At 38.4% G+C, this 16,591-nt stretch overlaps 1 protein-coding gene across 1 annotated transcript; it reads right to left on the bottom strand.

Moving 5' to 3' along the window:
• Positions 1-4,678: 4,678 nt before the first annotated feature.
• Positions 4,679-5,614, bottom strand: LOC143690644 (olfactory receptor 2AP1-like). Its single transcript, XM_077168273.1, has one exon. The coding sequence runs from the start codon at positions 5,612-5,614 to the stop codon at positions 4,679-4,681; it is 936 nt and encodes a 311-aa protein (XP_077024388.1).
• Positions 5,615-16,591: the final 10,977 nt, after the last annotated feature.

Here is a 16,591-nt window from a genome sequence, read left to right as displayed (position 1 = left end):
ATGCCCATGTGGGAGGGCATACCAAAGGGGTGGCTATAAGAAGGTGATAAATGTGTGACTGCTGCTTCTAATCTCCTACATTGGTCATAGTTGACACATGAACTTTGTGAGAGTTGTAAACATAGAGGATTGAGTGGATCTAAGAGGAATTTTGAAGAAAGAGACACTAGGAATAGATGACAGTCAAGGGAAGAGTTGGTAATGACTTCAAGGTTTCTATCCTGAAAGACTGGAAAACTGCTGGTGGTAGTGATGTAATTGGGAATGATTTGGAGCTATCTTGGGAACACCAATGTGGACATCGATCACACTCAAGTGACAAGCTTAACAGTTATCACTTGGAAACTAAAAAGGCTTGAGAGACATGTCTGGGAATTATGCACATAATGGTGAGGATGACTCCTTGGGAAGCCTTCTCATCTTCCAGTTTCAGTTAAGGTAGGAAGAGAAAAACAGAAGGCTGAAGGCATCCCTTTGGGAGACACTCATTTGTCAGGAGAAGACACAGGAACTAGCAAAGAAGACAAGAGAAGATATATTCACTGAGTTAAGAGAAGAACCAGAACACTATAGGAGAGGGCTTTAATTAAGTCAACAGTGTTGAATATTGCAGAGTGATGCATAAAGATGAGGCCTGGGAAAGGTCTGGATTTGTACAGAAAACATTTTTCCATAGAAGTGGGGAAAGTGGAAATTGGGGAGTCAGAAAGTTACTTCATGTGGTATCTCATTTAAATATTATAGCAAATCTGCAAGAAAGATACCTTAGTCTTTTCGTTTCAAACTAGCTTATGCCAAAAAAGGGGGAGTTTGCTGCAAGGATCAGAGAATATAATGGGCCGAAGGACAAGAAGTTTACGCCTTCAACCCATGCAAGGTCTTGGAACCAGAACCTGAGTTAGCAGGAAGCAACACAGCAATCCTTTGTCTTACTGTCTCTCTTTATTTCTCTCTGGTACCACATGGTCCTGTGATTAAGATATAAAATTGGTATTTTGTACCTAGATTGACTAAAGCCAATTTGGCTTTCTGGGGAAGATTTACTTCATATACTTGGAGAAATAAATCTCTTATTTTGCTCCTCTCTTGTCTTAATTTTGCTCCTATGACAAATACTACACAATGGTTTGTCTGAAATAGGAGGAATTTATTGTCTCAGGGTTTTGGAGACTGGAAAGCCTGTCGCTTCCCAGTTGGAAATGTTCTGTTGGGCTGGAAATCCATGGGTTTCCTCTGCTTTCTTATCACATAGTGAGGTCCTCTCCTTCCTCGTCCAGGTTCCAGCTGACTTCCAGATTTTGGGTCGTTCCTTTGGCTTTCTCTTTATAAGGCCTCAGGTTTAAGATCCAACCTGATTCAAGGAACTGCCCGAAAGGCAGTCTAAAGATGAAGTCAAGGGTGTGATCATACTACCTTAAGACCTCAGGGGTGTTTGAAAGCACTATTCAGAGCACACAAAGGGCTTTTTAAAGAGGTTAAGGGTATGCATCACATATCCTCTTAATCAAATAATAGGGATGCTAGGAAGCTTAAGGACGTGTCTTTCAGGCCTCTCAGCAGGAGTCTAAGAGAGAGAACTGCTTAGCTCCAAGAGATTGGAGGCTATGATTTTTGTCTAATGAAACAAACATCAAGAAGATACAAAAGAGACCCACAAAGTTCTCAAATGTATTATATCAACATAGACACTGTCAACTTGGACTGAAAGGTTAAGAGACAGCATACAAGGCAAAAAGGCAGATTACCAAAATTCTACCAGCAGGAAGAAGGCTAGTCGGCTGCAAACCTGTCCTACTTCACATGAAAAAGGAAAAATGACTGCGAGGGCAGAACCAAGAACCCCGAGGGTGGAGTAAGGAATTATGGAGGATTATTCCCAAGTCTTAAGAACTAATCAAGGAATTTCCAACATTTTCCTGGCTGGATTTCAGAATTTCTATGACCAGTGATTACATTGTACTTCCCATTTTTTAATGGATATGTCTATAGCAGATACCATATGCCTGTTCTTCCATAGCATGTTGGGGTATATTTTAGTTTTGCAGGTATAGAGATTGAGAGGAAATACACTAAAGGAGTTATGTTTTTGAGTTTTGCAATGGGTTTATAAAATAATATTCTTAGAAAGCCAACAAATTTTGATTTTTCATTTTGAAAAGTTATACTTCATGCTGTACAATAGAAGTAATGTCAGAGCTGCAGAGTAACAATTTTCTCTCAACTGAAGTTCTGCTTAGTGTAGCACAGTGCAGTCACTTCTGCATTGATAGAATAAAATTTTAAAGCCTCTTCTATGTTTGCTTCAAAAAGTGATGCCTAATAACAGAAGATGGCATTTTAAAAAACCATCTTTTTCCTATTTGTCACAGGCTACAATTTTCACTTTTTTCCACTTTAATAAGCTCTATCTACCTCTCTGAATTCAACATCATTCAATAGCGAAGTCCACACATAATCTCAGAATCTGTATGCATTTAGAGGTTCTTTGAAATAAACTCTATTCCTATTTAAGCTAATGCCAAATTTATAGCCTTATGAAATTGAAGCAGAACTTGAAATGCGAGTTGAGAGTGATCTGTTGAGGCTGTATGAGCTCATTTAGCTCTCCCAAAGAATGCTTCACAAAGCATATTTCTGAATAACTGATAAGCCACAGCTCAAGAAGAGGAAATTATTGGTGCCCTGTGAGGAAAATGCTTTCTGTGGGACAGAAGCAACACAGCCATGAACTCAGCAGGAACTGCTCACTTTCTTGAGGGGCTATTTTGATTTATTTATTTATTAAGCATAATAACATACAAACACAAACATTCTTATCATATGATCATTCCCTTCTTGATATATAAACAATAACTCACAATATCATCACATAGTTGTATATTCATCATCATGATCATTTCTGAGAACATTTGTATCAGTTCAGAAAAAGAAATAAAAAGAAAACAGAAAAAATTCATAATACCATACCCCTTACCCCTCCCTTTCATTGATCACTAGAAGTTCAATCTACTAAATTTATTTTAATTTATTTGTTCCCCCTGTTATTTATTTATTTTTTATCTGTGTATTTTACTCATCTGTTGATAAAGTAGATAAAAGGAGCATCAGACACAAGGTTTTCACAGTCACACAGTCACATTGCAAAAGCTATATCATTATACAGTCATTTTCAAGAAACATGGCTACTGGAACACAGCTCTACATTTTCAGGCACTTCCCTCCAGCCTCTCCATTACATCTTAACTAAAAAGGTGATATCTATTTAATGCATAGGAATAATCTCCAGGATAACCTCTCGACTCTGTTTGGAATCTCTCAGCCATTGACACTGTATTTTGTCTCATTTCACTCTTCCCCCTTTTGGTCAAGAAGGTTTTCTCAATCCCTTGATGCTGAGTCTCAGCTCATTCTAGGATTTCTGTTCCACGTTGCCAGGAAGGTCCATACCTCAAGGGGCTGTTTTTAAAGAATCCAAGGAGATTCATCAATAACTGGACCTGATTTAGATGATGAGATTGTGGATTTTGAGCCAAAGTGTAATGGGGTGAGACTTTTGCTTGAGAAAGGTGAATATATTTTACACGTGGGAATAAAATATATTTTACAAGAGTCATTGGGGGCCAGAGGGTGGACTGTAGTAGATTGCCTGTAAAATGACCCCAACGAGCTCTACCTCCTCGTATTCATATCCTAGTGTACTTTTTTCTTCTTATGTGCTAGACTTGGTGACTTGCTTCTAACAAATAGATTATGGCAAAAATGGTGTGATGTCACTTCTAAGATTAGGTTACACAGAAAATGTCACTTCCATCTTGGGCACTGTCTTTTGTTATTTCATTTGTTTGTTCTGAGGAACCAGCTGCCAGGTAGTGAGATACCCTATGGAGACACTTACATGTAAACAGCCACTTAGGAACTGGGACCACCAATGGCCACTTGAGTGAGCTTGGACGTGAACCCTCTCTTGATTGAATCTTCCAATGGGACCACAACCATGGATGACAGTGTTACGGCAACCTTATGAGAGCCTTTGAGCCACAGGCATCCAGTTAAGCCTTAGCCAGATTCCTGTTTGCTGCTTTAAGCCACTATGTTTTTAGGTAATTTGTACGGAACAATAATGATTAATAAAGCAATGTGTTCCACATCTGTAGGAGACTTGGTATCACATTTAGATCCAGAAATCCTGGGTTTGAACCCTGGTCTCTTGTATTATGTTTGGCAATTCACTTAAACTGAGTACTGATTTCTTCATGCAAAATGTGAATGATAAGAATTTCATCTACTTAACAGGATTATTATGATGATTAGATGAGGTTACTGTATGAGGAAGTGCTGTAAAGCACTCTACAATCACTACAGGCAATGGAAATCATGATAAGCACAATGGCCATGATGATGAACTTCAGCTGTTACTAGGGTCTAGGTGACGGCATCGAGGAACACAGGATAACACTTACTCTGTCTGACAGCACTGAAAGCAGGTGCAAGCTTAAGACTGAGGTTGGATAACAGGCAACTCATAGGGCCTAATTCTCATGGCCTATGAGGAAACCTGCACCTTGCTGGGAGTGGAATTGGGGCCTAAACCTTTGAGCCTTGCTTCTTGGCTCTGCATCATGAGAATTTACAGTGGGGTGGGGATCCATTTTACCCTCGAGGGTGCTTTGTAAGGCTCTTATTTATTTTGGAACCAAGCTATTTTTCTGACCAGATCTTTCACCACTTGCTTAACTTGTTGGTTCCTAAGAGTATAAATGAAGGGGTTCAAGAGGGGCGCAATGATTGTATTGATTAGGGACACCCCTTTGTTGAGATCAACTCCCTTGCCTGGAGAGGGCTTGACATACATGAAGAAGCAGGTACCATAACACATGGTGACTACGATGACATGGGAGGAACAAGTGGAGAAAGCCTTCTTCCTCTCTTGGACAGACGGGATCCTGACAATCGTACGGATGATCTGGACATAGGACAGGGTGATCAACATCAAGGTGCTGAGCAATGCCACTAAGGCTAGGGTAAAATCTGCCATCTCCAGAACCTTTGGCCCACTGCAGACCACCTCCATCAGAGGTGTATAGTCACAGAAGAAGTGGTTGATGTGGGTGTCACAGAACGGAAGCTGACTGGTCAGTATGAGAGGTACAATGATGAAGGAGAACCCTGCCAGCCAGCAGATGAGGATGAGCTGTGTGCAGACTCTGTTGTTCATGAGGATGGGGTAGTGGAGGGGCTTGCAGATGGCAATGTACCGGTCATAGGCCATGACTGTAAGGAGAAAGAATTCTGTGGCCCCCAGGAAGATATGGAAAAAGTCCTGGGTGATACAGCCAGCAAAGCTGATGGTCTTGGTCCCCATGGCAATATTAAACAGCATCTTGGGCACAATGACAGTCTGGAACCAAATTTCTAAGCAGGACAGATTCCGGAGGAAGAAATACATGGGGGTCTGCAGGCGGGTGTCCAGCAAGGTCAGACTGATGATGATCAAGTTTCCAGAGACAGTAATGAGGTAGGCAAGAAGCAGGAGCAGGAAAACTGCTACCTGCAGCTCTTCGATGTCTGTCAGGCCTTGGAGGATGAACTCAGTCACCACGGTGCGATTGGCCATGGTGGACCTTAGGCCCCTTCCAGAAACATTGAAGCCTGGGCAAATAGGACCGTTAGGAATGAGGATGAGGAAGGATAAAATTTCTCCCAAAGTTCACCATTCCTTTATGTCTCCTCTGCCTTTCCATAGATTCAGGGGAGTAGAGCAGAAATTTTAGAGGCTATTCCTGGCCAGAGGAGTCACACCTCTCAGAATCTTAAAGCAATTATTGAATGTCAATGACTTTTCTTTTACTGTTTCTCCCTTCCTTCATGCCCCCCCTCCCTTTGCTTTTTTTTCCACTGAAAAGTCCTTTAAAAAGTCTCACTGTTCTTTCCAGCCTTCTTTAGACCTAGCAAATACCTATTTATCCCTCCAACTCCAGCTCAAATGTGACCTTGTGCATGACACGTTCCCTAACTGCCCAGGGCGGAATTAACTGCTTCTTCGTGGTTCCCATAGTACATCATTTTTGCATCTGTTCTATTTCAGCAGGGTTAGTTTTATAGGATAGAGTCTGTCTTCCCTGCTAGACCACAAACACCTTGAGCTCAGGGACTATTTTTTGTTCATCTGTGAAAAGCAGGACCTAGCCTCCTTTTCTCCGCAGAGGTACTGGTCTTCTCAGATCTATAACCCAAACAAAACTTCTTACTTCCTAAAACATTGCTTATTTAGTAAATAATTTTGGAACAGGAAGCCATTTTCACTCACATTGCCATTTGTTTACACTGGAACCTTATTAAAAACTCTCTGACATTTACATATAGAATGCAAGTTATTTGAAGATAGGGAATTTCTTATTCGCTTTTGCATGTACCTTCTCTCACCATGGATCCCTGGGACATAGCACAATGATATTCATCTATAAACATTGATTGATAGGATGGTACTGACAAGAAATGAAGCACCCATTTTTTGACAAGGGACGTTAAAGCCCAGAGAAATTAACTTTTGGCCCAAATAGTGAGCAATAGTTTCTTTGCCATGATCAGGTTATCTGAGCAGCAGGCTCAGAAAGAGGATTTTTCCAGGAGAAACTTGTAAAATTCTTATGAATCATTTTCTCTTGCTCCTTTTTATTTGAGATCAACAGCCCAGGAATTTCATGGTCCTTGTCACTGGCCTCCAATGTGGGGGCACCCACAATGTGGGGTGTGCCAGATGATACATTGTGGTATGGGAAGGAAATAGGAAAGCCTTCTGTTTACACCTTATTTCATAAGATCTAAGGTGTAATTAAATGTGATATACCATTATTTTATGTACCAATGAGAAAGAAAGTATGCTGCTCTGCTAAGATACCATTGATTGTAAGATACCTCCATTTTCAGAGTTGTTGAAAAATTAGTCTTAAAATTGATGAAATATGGAATTTATTTTTGGCTCATTAAAATAATTTCTGGGTATGTTTTAAAATATAAACTATACATTTATATAGTAGTACATATAAATGGTATACACATTAATAAACATGCACATATATTGGGGGGCATGTGTTCAATTTTATGTATTTTTACTGGTGGGATTTATAATTTAAAAACTTTGGGGAATTTTTGTTTAGGGACCTGCTGCCCAACTTCCTCCTGTAGACAGCCAGTATTTGCAAAAAAGCCTCTTTCAGACTTATTTTTCTTTTGGGGAGGAGAGATTGTCCTTAAGTTTTAGTTATTATTATTATTTTTTAAAAGGTTCCTGAGCCAGATATTACCTCAAAATTAGCACAGAGAAGCCCCTGGGGAAAGTGGAAAATTTGCCTAGAGATTCAGATGATACCTTGGCCGTGGATCATTTCTGTGGCCTGGCAAGTGAAGTTGTGGTCTGCATCTCCCTGTCTCTCTGTACATACAGAACAGAAAGTTGTCTGGGAAGTCGCCTCAGGGATTCACCAGCCCAAGCACAGCATACATTCCTTAGGCCTCGGATATCTCCAAAGAGGGAGCGGCGAGTGTTAAGTCCACAATCGTCCACGTGATTTCATGTAAAGAGCTCAGGTGTACCGCCAAACATGAAGGCAACTCTGTAGAACTGATCATAGGATTACATGTCCATAGAAATTTGTCCTTGACTTGCTCTTCATTTCTCTCTGTCCTTCTCCAACACACTTGACCCCTTCAGCAGCCATGATCCCAAAGCATGGCTATCCAAATACAAAATTCTGTCTCTAAGTCAACATCAACATCATTCATCAGAAGCATTGAAGAGCATCAGAGTTGGGCTGGCAGCTTCTCACATGTACTGTGGCCCATGATTTTCCCTAGAAATCTAAAGTTATAAAATTCGGGGCCAGATAAGAGGCACTGAGCAGATTCCATCCAATGTAAAGGGACACTTGCTTTATAGATTCATATTATTACCCAGGGGATCAATTCAGGAAAAAAATCAAATGACGCTCTGGGGAAATCTGTGCTGAGAATTTACTAATAAACGTAGGCAACAAATTATAAGTAGGATGATTTGTGAAAAGATCCCTAGAGAAAATGACAAAATATTTACCTAAGAACTTGCTTTTAAATGAATATCTGTGTCATTATCAGTTGTTAATAATGTAGTTGGGAATATCTGTTGGGTAAATATTTTTGAGAAGCAATAAGTATGTGGAAAGGCACCAAAGATAACTTTGTCACTTTTATAGTTTTGGCTGGTCCAACCACAAGTGTATATAAATGTCCATTCTGTTCAGAAATTTTGATTTGGTCTAAATTCCATTGCTAAAATATGTTCAAGTGTGCCATTAAATATGGTGTACTTCTTCATAGTGTTTATGCAGTGTACTACTGTATCAGAAGACTTAGATTCTAGTTCTAATTCTACTACTAACTAATTCTGGGACCTTGAGCAATTTTTTTTGTTTGTTCTGAGTCCTGGTTTTCAGCTTCTAACAGAATTTTATAGCTGTCAAGGACATGATATAAATTAAGATGTGTTTTTATTTGTCCTAATTTCAACTTTTCAAGCTTCAAGAGGCTTCTCCTATGCTTCTCATATTCTAGAATACTGCAAAAAAGTTTCTGCTTATCTTTTTCATATCCTTCATGGTCTTACAAAAAGTGCCATCTGGAGTTCCAATCTCTTTTTTACCGTTCAATCTGAAGACTTCTAATAATTTCAAATTGTCTGTTTTTTAAACCATCCTATAATCGTTCTTCTCTGAGTATTTTATAACTTAATTGTTCTTGAGATACAGCAACTAGGAGATGGCATAACAATATTTTTATTGCAGATATATACCAATTTTATGTTAGATATGGTTTTACAAAATACTCATAAGAAGTATTTAAAAATGACTGAACCTGATGCAGCCCAAACAATGCCATCCTCAAACCAGAAGTAGTAAAGAATTACTGAAAAAAGTATATAAGCTTTAAATCAAAAGAGAAACAAAACTAGTGGAAATGGCATATTTGACTAATTAATTTATTCATTAACTCATGAAACAAATATTTGTGCAGGGCTCAGTATATGCCTGTTAAACTTCATGGAACTTACATTCTTTTAGTAAACCAATGATACAATTTCAGGTAGTGATAATATAAGGAGGAAAAATAACACAGGTTAAAAGAGTGATGGTGGGGCATGTAAGAGGGTGGGAATGTTATTTTTAGGTAAAGTGGTCAGGGAAGATTTCTCTGAGGAGGTAATATTTGAGCAAAGAACTGAGTGAGGTTAGCAGGTGAGACGTGCAAAAGTCCATGAGAAGAGCATTCTATGCAGAGGAGATATCAAGTACAGATGGGAATGAACTTGGTAAGGTAAAGGAACAGCAAGAAGGCAAGGATGGCTGGAGCAGAGTGAGCTATGAAGAAGTAGTAAGAGATGAGTTTAGTGATGTAGACAGGGCCCAGATAATGTAGATTTTCCAGGCCAGGCTGAAGAGCTTGGATTTAATTTTAAATTTGATTAAAAACATTCGAGAAGTTTTAAATAGGAATGGCATGACCTGATTTATGTTCAGTAGTGGCTACTGCTGTGCAGTTGTTGAGAGCATTGCTGCTGATGCTCATATTGCATCCCTCTTGAGAATTGTCCTTGACCAAAGGGAGCAACTTCATCCAATGACTGGTAGATGTAGGTGACAAAGGGTCAATCTCTCTTGCTTCAGTTGTGGTATCTTTGAACAGTTATCTTTTCAGAGCTTCTGGTGGGATCACCTGAAGATGATGTTGCAAATGCATGGCAGTTCTTTTACCTCACTATCCTGTTTCTCTCATTCCCATCAAGGTATTGTTTCCAACAGTACTCAATGGTAAATCTGCACATAAGTCTCCATTTCAGAGTCTGCTTTCAGGAAACTGACCCCAAGACAAGTTTAAAAAAACCACTCTCAGTAGTATTGAGAATAAATTGCTGGGTTTAATAACCAAAATATAGATGATGTTTAAGAGGATGTGCCAGTCTGAAACTATTATGTACCCCAGAAAAGCTATGTTTTAATCCTGATCCAATCTTATAGGGCAAGACCTATTGTTTAGGGTGAAAACCTTTGATTAGATTGTTTCCATGGAGATTGACCCACTCAATTGTGGGTGTGGCCTTTTGGTTAGATTACTTCCATGGAAATGTGACATAAACAATTGTTGGTGTGGTCTTTTGATTAGATAGAGATGTGACTCTACCTATTCAAGGTGGGTCTTGATTAGTTTACTAGTTTACCTTTAAAAGGGGAAATAAGTAAATAATAAATTTGGAGAAACCTTGGAGAGCAATTGCTTCAGAGCTGACAGAGACACCGACATTTGGAGATGCTTGGAGTGCTGACGGAGAGAGCAGATGCCTAGACATGGATGTTTGGAGATGTAGACCCCAGCAGATATCACCAGGTGCCTTCTTAGGAGATACTAAGCAAGCCAGAACCCCAAGTTGTGTCCAAGAGGAGCTAAGTGAAGGCCTCTTAGATTGGGAAACCACCAATCTCTTAGATAAACCAATGGTAACTGCTTCAAGTTAAAAGAACTACAACATAAGTAGGTGATTCAAAGAGTTTTATTGCATCTTCAGAAAAGAGGATCTGACCCTTGTTCAGAAGTCAGAACCCCTTAGCTTTCCTATCCTTGGCTTGTATAGTTTTGTGAAGCTTGGGGCTAGGTATTTTACATAAATTTAGCATTATTTGTATCCACAATTATCTGTTTTTTTCCCGGTCTTATTGAGATATATTCATACACTACACAATCCATGTAAAATATACAGTCACTGGCTCAAAGTATCATCACACAGTTGTGCATAATTTGTGCATGATTGATTTTAGAATATTTTCATTACTCCAGAACAGAAATAAGAATAAAAAATAAAACCCAAATCCTCTCATACACATTATCTCCTCCATTGGTGACCCATAATATTGCTGCAGTAAAATTGTTACTGTTAATGAAAGAATATTAAAATATTACTGTTAACTATAGTCCATAGTTTCCAATAGCTGTTTTTTCCCATATGTGCCACCATTATTTTTTCTTTACATTTGTACTGGTTCATGTCGGAGCTTACTTACATACATGACTTTAAACACTTTCAATCAAATTCACCTACATTGCTATTATTTTTAATGCCAATAATGAGCTAACATTGCTTCTATCCATTCCCAAACATTTAAGTTTAACTTCATTAACAATTCTGTACATATTAGGTAACTGCTACCCTTTCTCTAGGTTCTGTCTAACTCTAGGTACCCCATATTCTACATTTTAAGACTCCGAATTTACATGTTCTGTTACTTCATAGTAGTGAAATTATATAATAACTGTCCTCTTTCTGTCCCTTATTTCATTCAGCATTATGGCCTCAGAGTTCATTCATGTTTTCACATGCTTCAGGACCTCATTCCTCTTACTACTGCATAACATTCCATTGTACATTGGTACCACATTTAGTTTATCCACTCATCTCTTTCTTTTTTTTTTTTTCCACTCATCTCTTCATGAATCCTTGGACGGTTTCCATCTTTTGGAAATTGTGAATAATGCTGCTATGAACATCAATGTGCATATGTCTGTTCATGTCCATGCTTTTAGAACTTCTGGGTGTATATCAAATAGAAGAATTGACAGGTAATAGGGCAACTCAATATTCTTTCTGAGGAATCACCAAACTGTCTTCCATAGCAGCTGTACCATTTTACATTCCCACCAGCAGTGAATATATGTTCTTATTTCTGTACATACTGTCAACATTTATAGTTTCCTATTTGTTTAATAGTGGCCATACCAATAGGTATGAGATATTTCATTGTGGTTTTGATTTGCATTTCCCTATTAGCTAATGAAAATGAGCTTTTTTTAATCTGCTTTTCAATCTTTTGATTTCCTCTTTAGAAAAATGTCTATTAATATTTTTTGCCTATTTTATAATTGGGGTGTTTGTCTTTTTGTTGTTGAATTGTAGGATTTCTTTGTATATACTGGATAAAAAATCCTTATCAGATATATGGACTCCAAATATTCACTCCCATTGAGTTGGCTGCCTCTTCACCTCTTTGACAAACTCTTTTTGAAGCACAGACATGTTCAATCTTGGGAAGTTCCCATTTATCTATTATTTCTTTCATTGCTTGTGCTATTGGTGTAAGGTCTAAGAAGCTACCTCCTATCACTGTCTTGAAGATGTTTCCTTATATTTGATATTATTATTATTTAATGGTAGCAGCACTTATATATAGGTCTGATTCATTTGAGTAAATTTTTGTATAGGGTTTGAGGTAGGGGTCCTCTCTGATTCACTTGGATATGGATATCCAGTTCTCCCAGCAGCATTTATTGAAGAGATTATTCTGTTCTTGCTCAGTGACTTTGGGGGCCTTGTAAAAAATCAATTGGTCATTGATCTGAGGGTCTATTTCCAAACTCTCAATTTTATTCCATTGCTAATATGGCTAGCTTCTTGCCAGTACCATGTTTAATTATCTATTGACTGCTAATTAATGAGCATGTCTCTAGTGTTATATACTCCTATATTGACTACATACTATTTCAAACATTGCATGTTAAATAATGGTGGAAAATCACCTCTGTGTGTGTCTTTTTTAAAAAATTTTTTTCTTAATAAAAAAACAATTACAGATAAGAAACACAAACATTCTTAGTATAGGCTCATTCTGTTCTACATATATAATCATTAATTCATAATATCATCACATAGTTGCATATTCATCATCATGATCATTTCCCAGAACATTAGCATCAATTCAGGAAAAGAAATAAAAAGACAACAGAAAAATAAAACGAAAACAGAAAAAAAATTTTACATACTGTACCCCTTACCCCTCCCTTTCATTGAGCACTAGCTTTTCAAATAAATTTATTTTAACATTTGTTCCCCCTATTATTTATTTTTATTCCATATGTTCTACTCATCTGTTAACAAGGTAGATAAAAGGAGCATCAGACACAAGGTTTTCAAAATCACACAGTCACATTGTGAAAGCTATATTATTATACAATCATCATCAAGAAACATGGCTACTGGAACACATCTCTACATTTTCAGGCAGTTCCCTCAAGCATTTCCATTACATCTTGGATAACAAGATGTACTTAATGTGTAAGAACAACCTCCAGGATAACCTCTCAACTTTGTTTGAAATCTCTCAGCCAATGACACTTTGTCTCATTTCACTCTTCCCCCTTTTGGTCTAGAAGGTTTTCTCAGTCCCTTGATGCTGGGTCTCAGCTCATTCTAGAGTTTTTCTCAATCCCTTGATGCTGACTTTCAGCTCATTCTGGGATTTCTGACACAAGTTGCCAGGAAGGTCCACACCCCTGGGAGTCATGCCCCAAATAGACAGGGGATGGTGGTGAGTTTGCTTGTTGTGTTGGCTGGAGAGAGAGGCCACATATGAGCAACAAAAGAGGTTCTCTTGTTGGGGGTGACTCTTAGGTCTAACTTTAAGTAGGCTTGACCTATCCTTTGTGGGGTTAAATTTCATATGAACAAACTCCAAGACTGGGGGCTCAGCCTATAGCTTTGGTTGTCCACACTGCTTGTGAGAGTATCAAGAATTTAATTAAGGGAGGTTGAATTTTCCCCCATTCTCACCATTCCCTGAAGGGGACTTTGCAAATACTTTTCTACTCACTGATTGAATCACTCTGGGATTCACTGGGGCATCACCTGGACAAACCAACAAAATCTCATGTCCTATACAAGGTTCCATGTACTTAAGGTGTTCAACCCACTATCTACATAAGTTATATTAGGAGATACACTAGTCAAAGTATAAATTTGTACCAAATAAACATTTTTTGCTTTAGTCTCACACATTAGTTGAAATTTTAACATATTAATTACCATCTATTTTCAGCACCCTGCAGTAATGACATTCCTTTGTTCTTCCTCATGCAAAAACATTTTTTAAATTTGTACATTAAGTCACTATCATTATATACTCTAGGCATTCCTAGATTATACCATCTCAATTTTTATCACCTATCTTTCTTTGTGATTACATTCATGCCCTCAGCCCTTCTCCCTCTATCATTCTCATATGCAGCTTCATTCAGTGTTTTAACATAATTGTATTACAGTTAGGTAGTATTGTGCTGTCTATTTCTGAGTTTTTATATTCAAAGCTGTTGCACAATCTGTATCCCTTCAGCTCCAATTACCCAATATCTTACCCTATTTCTATCTCCTGATGGTCTCTGTTACCAATGAAATATTCCAGGTTTATTCACTAATATCAGTGAGACCATACAGTATTTGCCTTTTTGTTTTTGGCTAATCACATTCAGCATAATGTCCTTAAGGTCCATCCGTGTTGTTACATACTTCATAACTTTATTCTGTCTTACAGCTGCATAATATTCCATCATATGTATATGCCACAGTTTGTTTAGCCAACCCTCTGTTGATGGACATTTTGGCTGCTTCCATCTCTTGGTAATTGTAAATAATGCTGCTATAAACATTGGTGTGTAAATGTCCATTTGTGTCCTTGCCCTCGTGTCCCTCGAGTAGAGACAGCATATAGATGGGTCCTGTTTTTTAATCCATTCTGCCAGTCTATGTCTTTTTATTGGGGAGTTTAATCCATTAACATTCAGTGTTATTACTGCATGGGTAGTACTTTCTTCTACCATTTTGCCTTCTGGATTTTATATATCACATCTAATTTTCCTTCTTTTTACCTTTACTCACAGTATTCCTTTACACTCTTCTTCACACCTCTCTCTTCTGTCTTTTTGTATCTGTCTCAAGTGCTCCCTTTGGTATTTCTTGCAGAGCTGGTCTCTTGGTCACATTCTCTCAGTGATTTTTTGTCTAAAAATGTTTTAATTTCTCCCTCATTTTTGAAGGGCAATTTTGCTGGATATGGAATTCTTGGTTGGCAGTTTTTCTCTTTTAATAATTTAAATATATCACCCCACTGTCTTCTCACCTCCATGGTTTCTGCTGAGAGATCTACACATAGTCTTATTGGGCTTCCCTTGTACATGATGGATTGCTTTTCTCTTGCAGCTTTCAAGATTCTCTCTTTCTCTTTGACCTCTGACATTCTGATTAGTAAATGTATTAGAGTACATTTATTTGGATCTATTCTCTTTGGGGTATGCTGCACTTCTTGGATCTGTAATTTTAAGTCTTTCATAAGAGTTGGGAAATTTTCAGTGATAATTTCCTCCATTAGTTTTTCTCCTCCTTTCCCCTTCTCTTCTCCTTCTGGGATACCCATAACATGTATATTCATACACTTCATACTGTCTTTCAATTCCCTGAATCCTTGCTCATATTTTCCCATTTTTTCTTTATATTTTCTTTTTCTTGCCAGATTTCAGATGTTCCTCCAGTTCACTAATCCTATGTTCTGTCTCTTGAAATCTACCATTGTAGGTTTCCACTGTGTTTTTCATCTCTTCTACCATGCCTTTCATTCCCATAAGTTCTGTGATTTGTTTTTTCAGACTTTCAATTTCTTATTTTTTTCATTCCTTGCCTTCTTTATATCCTCCTTCAGTTCATTGATTTGGTTTTTGATGAGGTTTTCCATGTCTGTTCATATATTCTGAATTAATTGTTTCAGCTCCTGTATGTCATTTGAATTGTTGATTTGTTCCTTTGACTGGGCTATATCTTCAATTTTCCTAATGTGACTTGTTATTTTTTGCTGGCATCTAGGCATTTAACTACCTTAATCAGTTTATTTTGGAGATTGCTTGCACTTCTTTTACCTAGGGTTTTCTTGCAAGATGAATTTGTTGTCTATCTGTTCTTTGACATTCAGTTCAGTTTTATCTAGACCTCTAGCTTAAGTTTTGTTTAACAGAGGAGAATTTTTCAGTTCTTATTTTCTTGTTTCTTGCCCTACTTTTATGGTGCCTCCCCCCACCCCCACTTAGGAGAGTCTACTTAGGTATTATAGACTCCAGCAGGATTTTCCCAGACCAAACTGGCCTCCTATCAGGAGGAAGGAGTCACCTGCATCGGTTTTCCCTAAGGGTGAGATCCAGCAGGTTGAAAGACTTTCCTATGAAGTCTCTGGACTCTGTTTTTCTTATCCTGCCCACTATCTGGTGCTTGTCTGCCTGCAGATCCCACCAGCATAAGATGATGTGGTACCTTTAACTTTGGCAGACTCTCCCTGCTGGGGGTGTGGTGGAGATAGAGGAGAGGTTGTAGGCTGGTTTTAATGGTTTCAAATTACCAAGCCCTGGTGTCTGAATTCCTTGAGGGAAGGATTCCACCTGAGTTGGGCTTCACCCCTCCCCTGGGGAAGGCACAGGCTCCAGACAAGCCCTGAAACGAGCTTATTTCTGCCTATGCCTGGGGCAGTTGCAGCCTGAGAAGTCCTGCCACTGTATCCAAAGGGAGTCAAGCCTTTGTAGAAACACAGCCACAAAAACCTCTGTTTCCTTTATTTTTCTCATTTTCCATCAGCCCTGCCCCCTTGGTGCTGGGGCAAAAATGAGAAACCTCCACTTTGACTAGGTTCACCTAAGCTGGGGGCCTATTTTTAGTAGTCAGAATTTGTTAATTAATTCCACAATTGGCGTTTGGTTGGGCTCA

Source organism: Tamandua tetradactyla, chromosome 7 (assembly GCF_023851605.1).
Source record: "Tamandua tetradactyla isolate mTamTet1 chromosome 7, mTamTet1.pri, whole genome shotgun sequence".
NCBI lineage: Eukaryota > Metazoa > Chordata > Mammalia > Pilosa > Myrmecophagidae > Tamandua > Tamandua tetradactyla.
This window is presented reverse-complemented; position numbering and strand designations above follow the sequence as displayed.

Excerpts from the sequence above, each read along its gene's own strand:
- LOC143690644 (XM_077168273.1), bottom strand. The coding sequence starts at position 5,614 with ATGGCCAATCGCACCGTGGTGACTGAGTTCATCCTCCAAGGCCTGACA.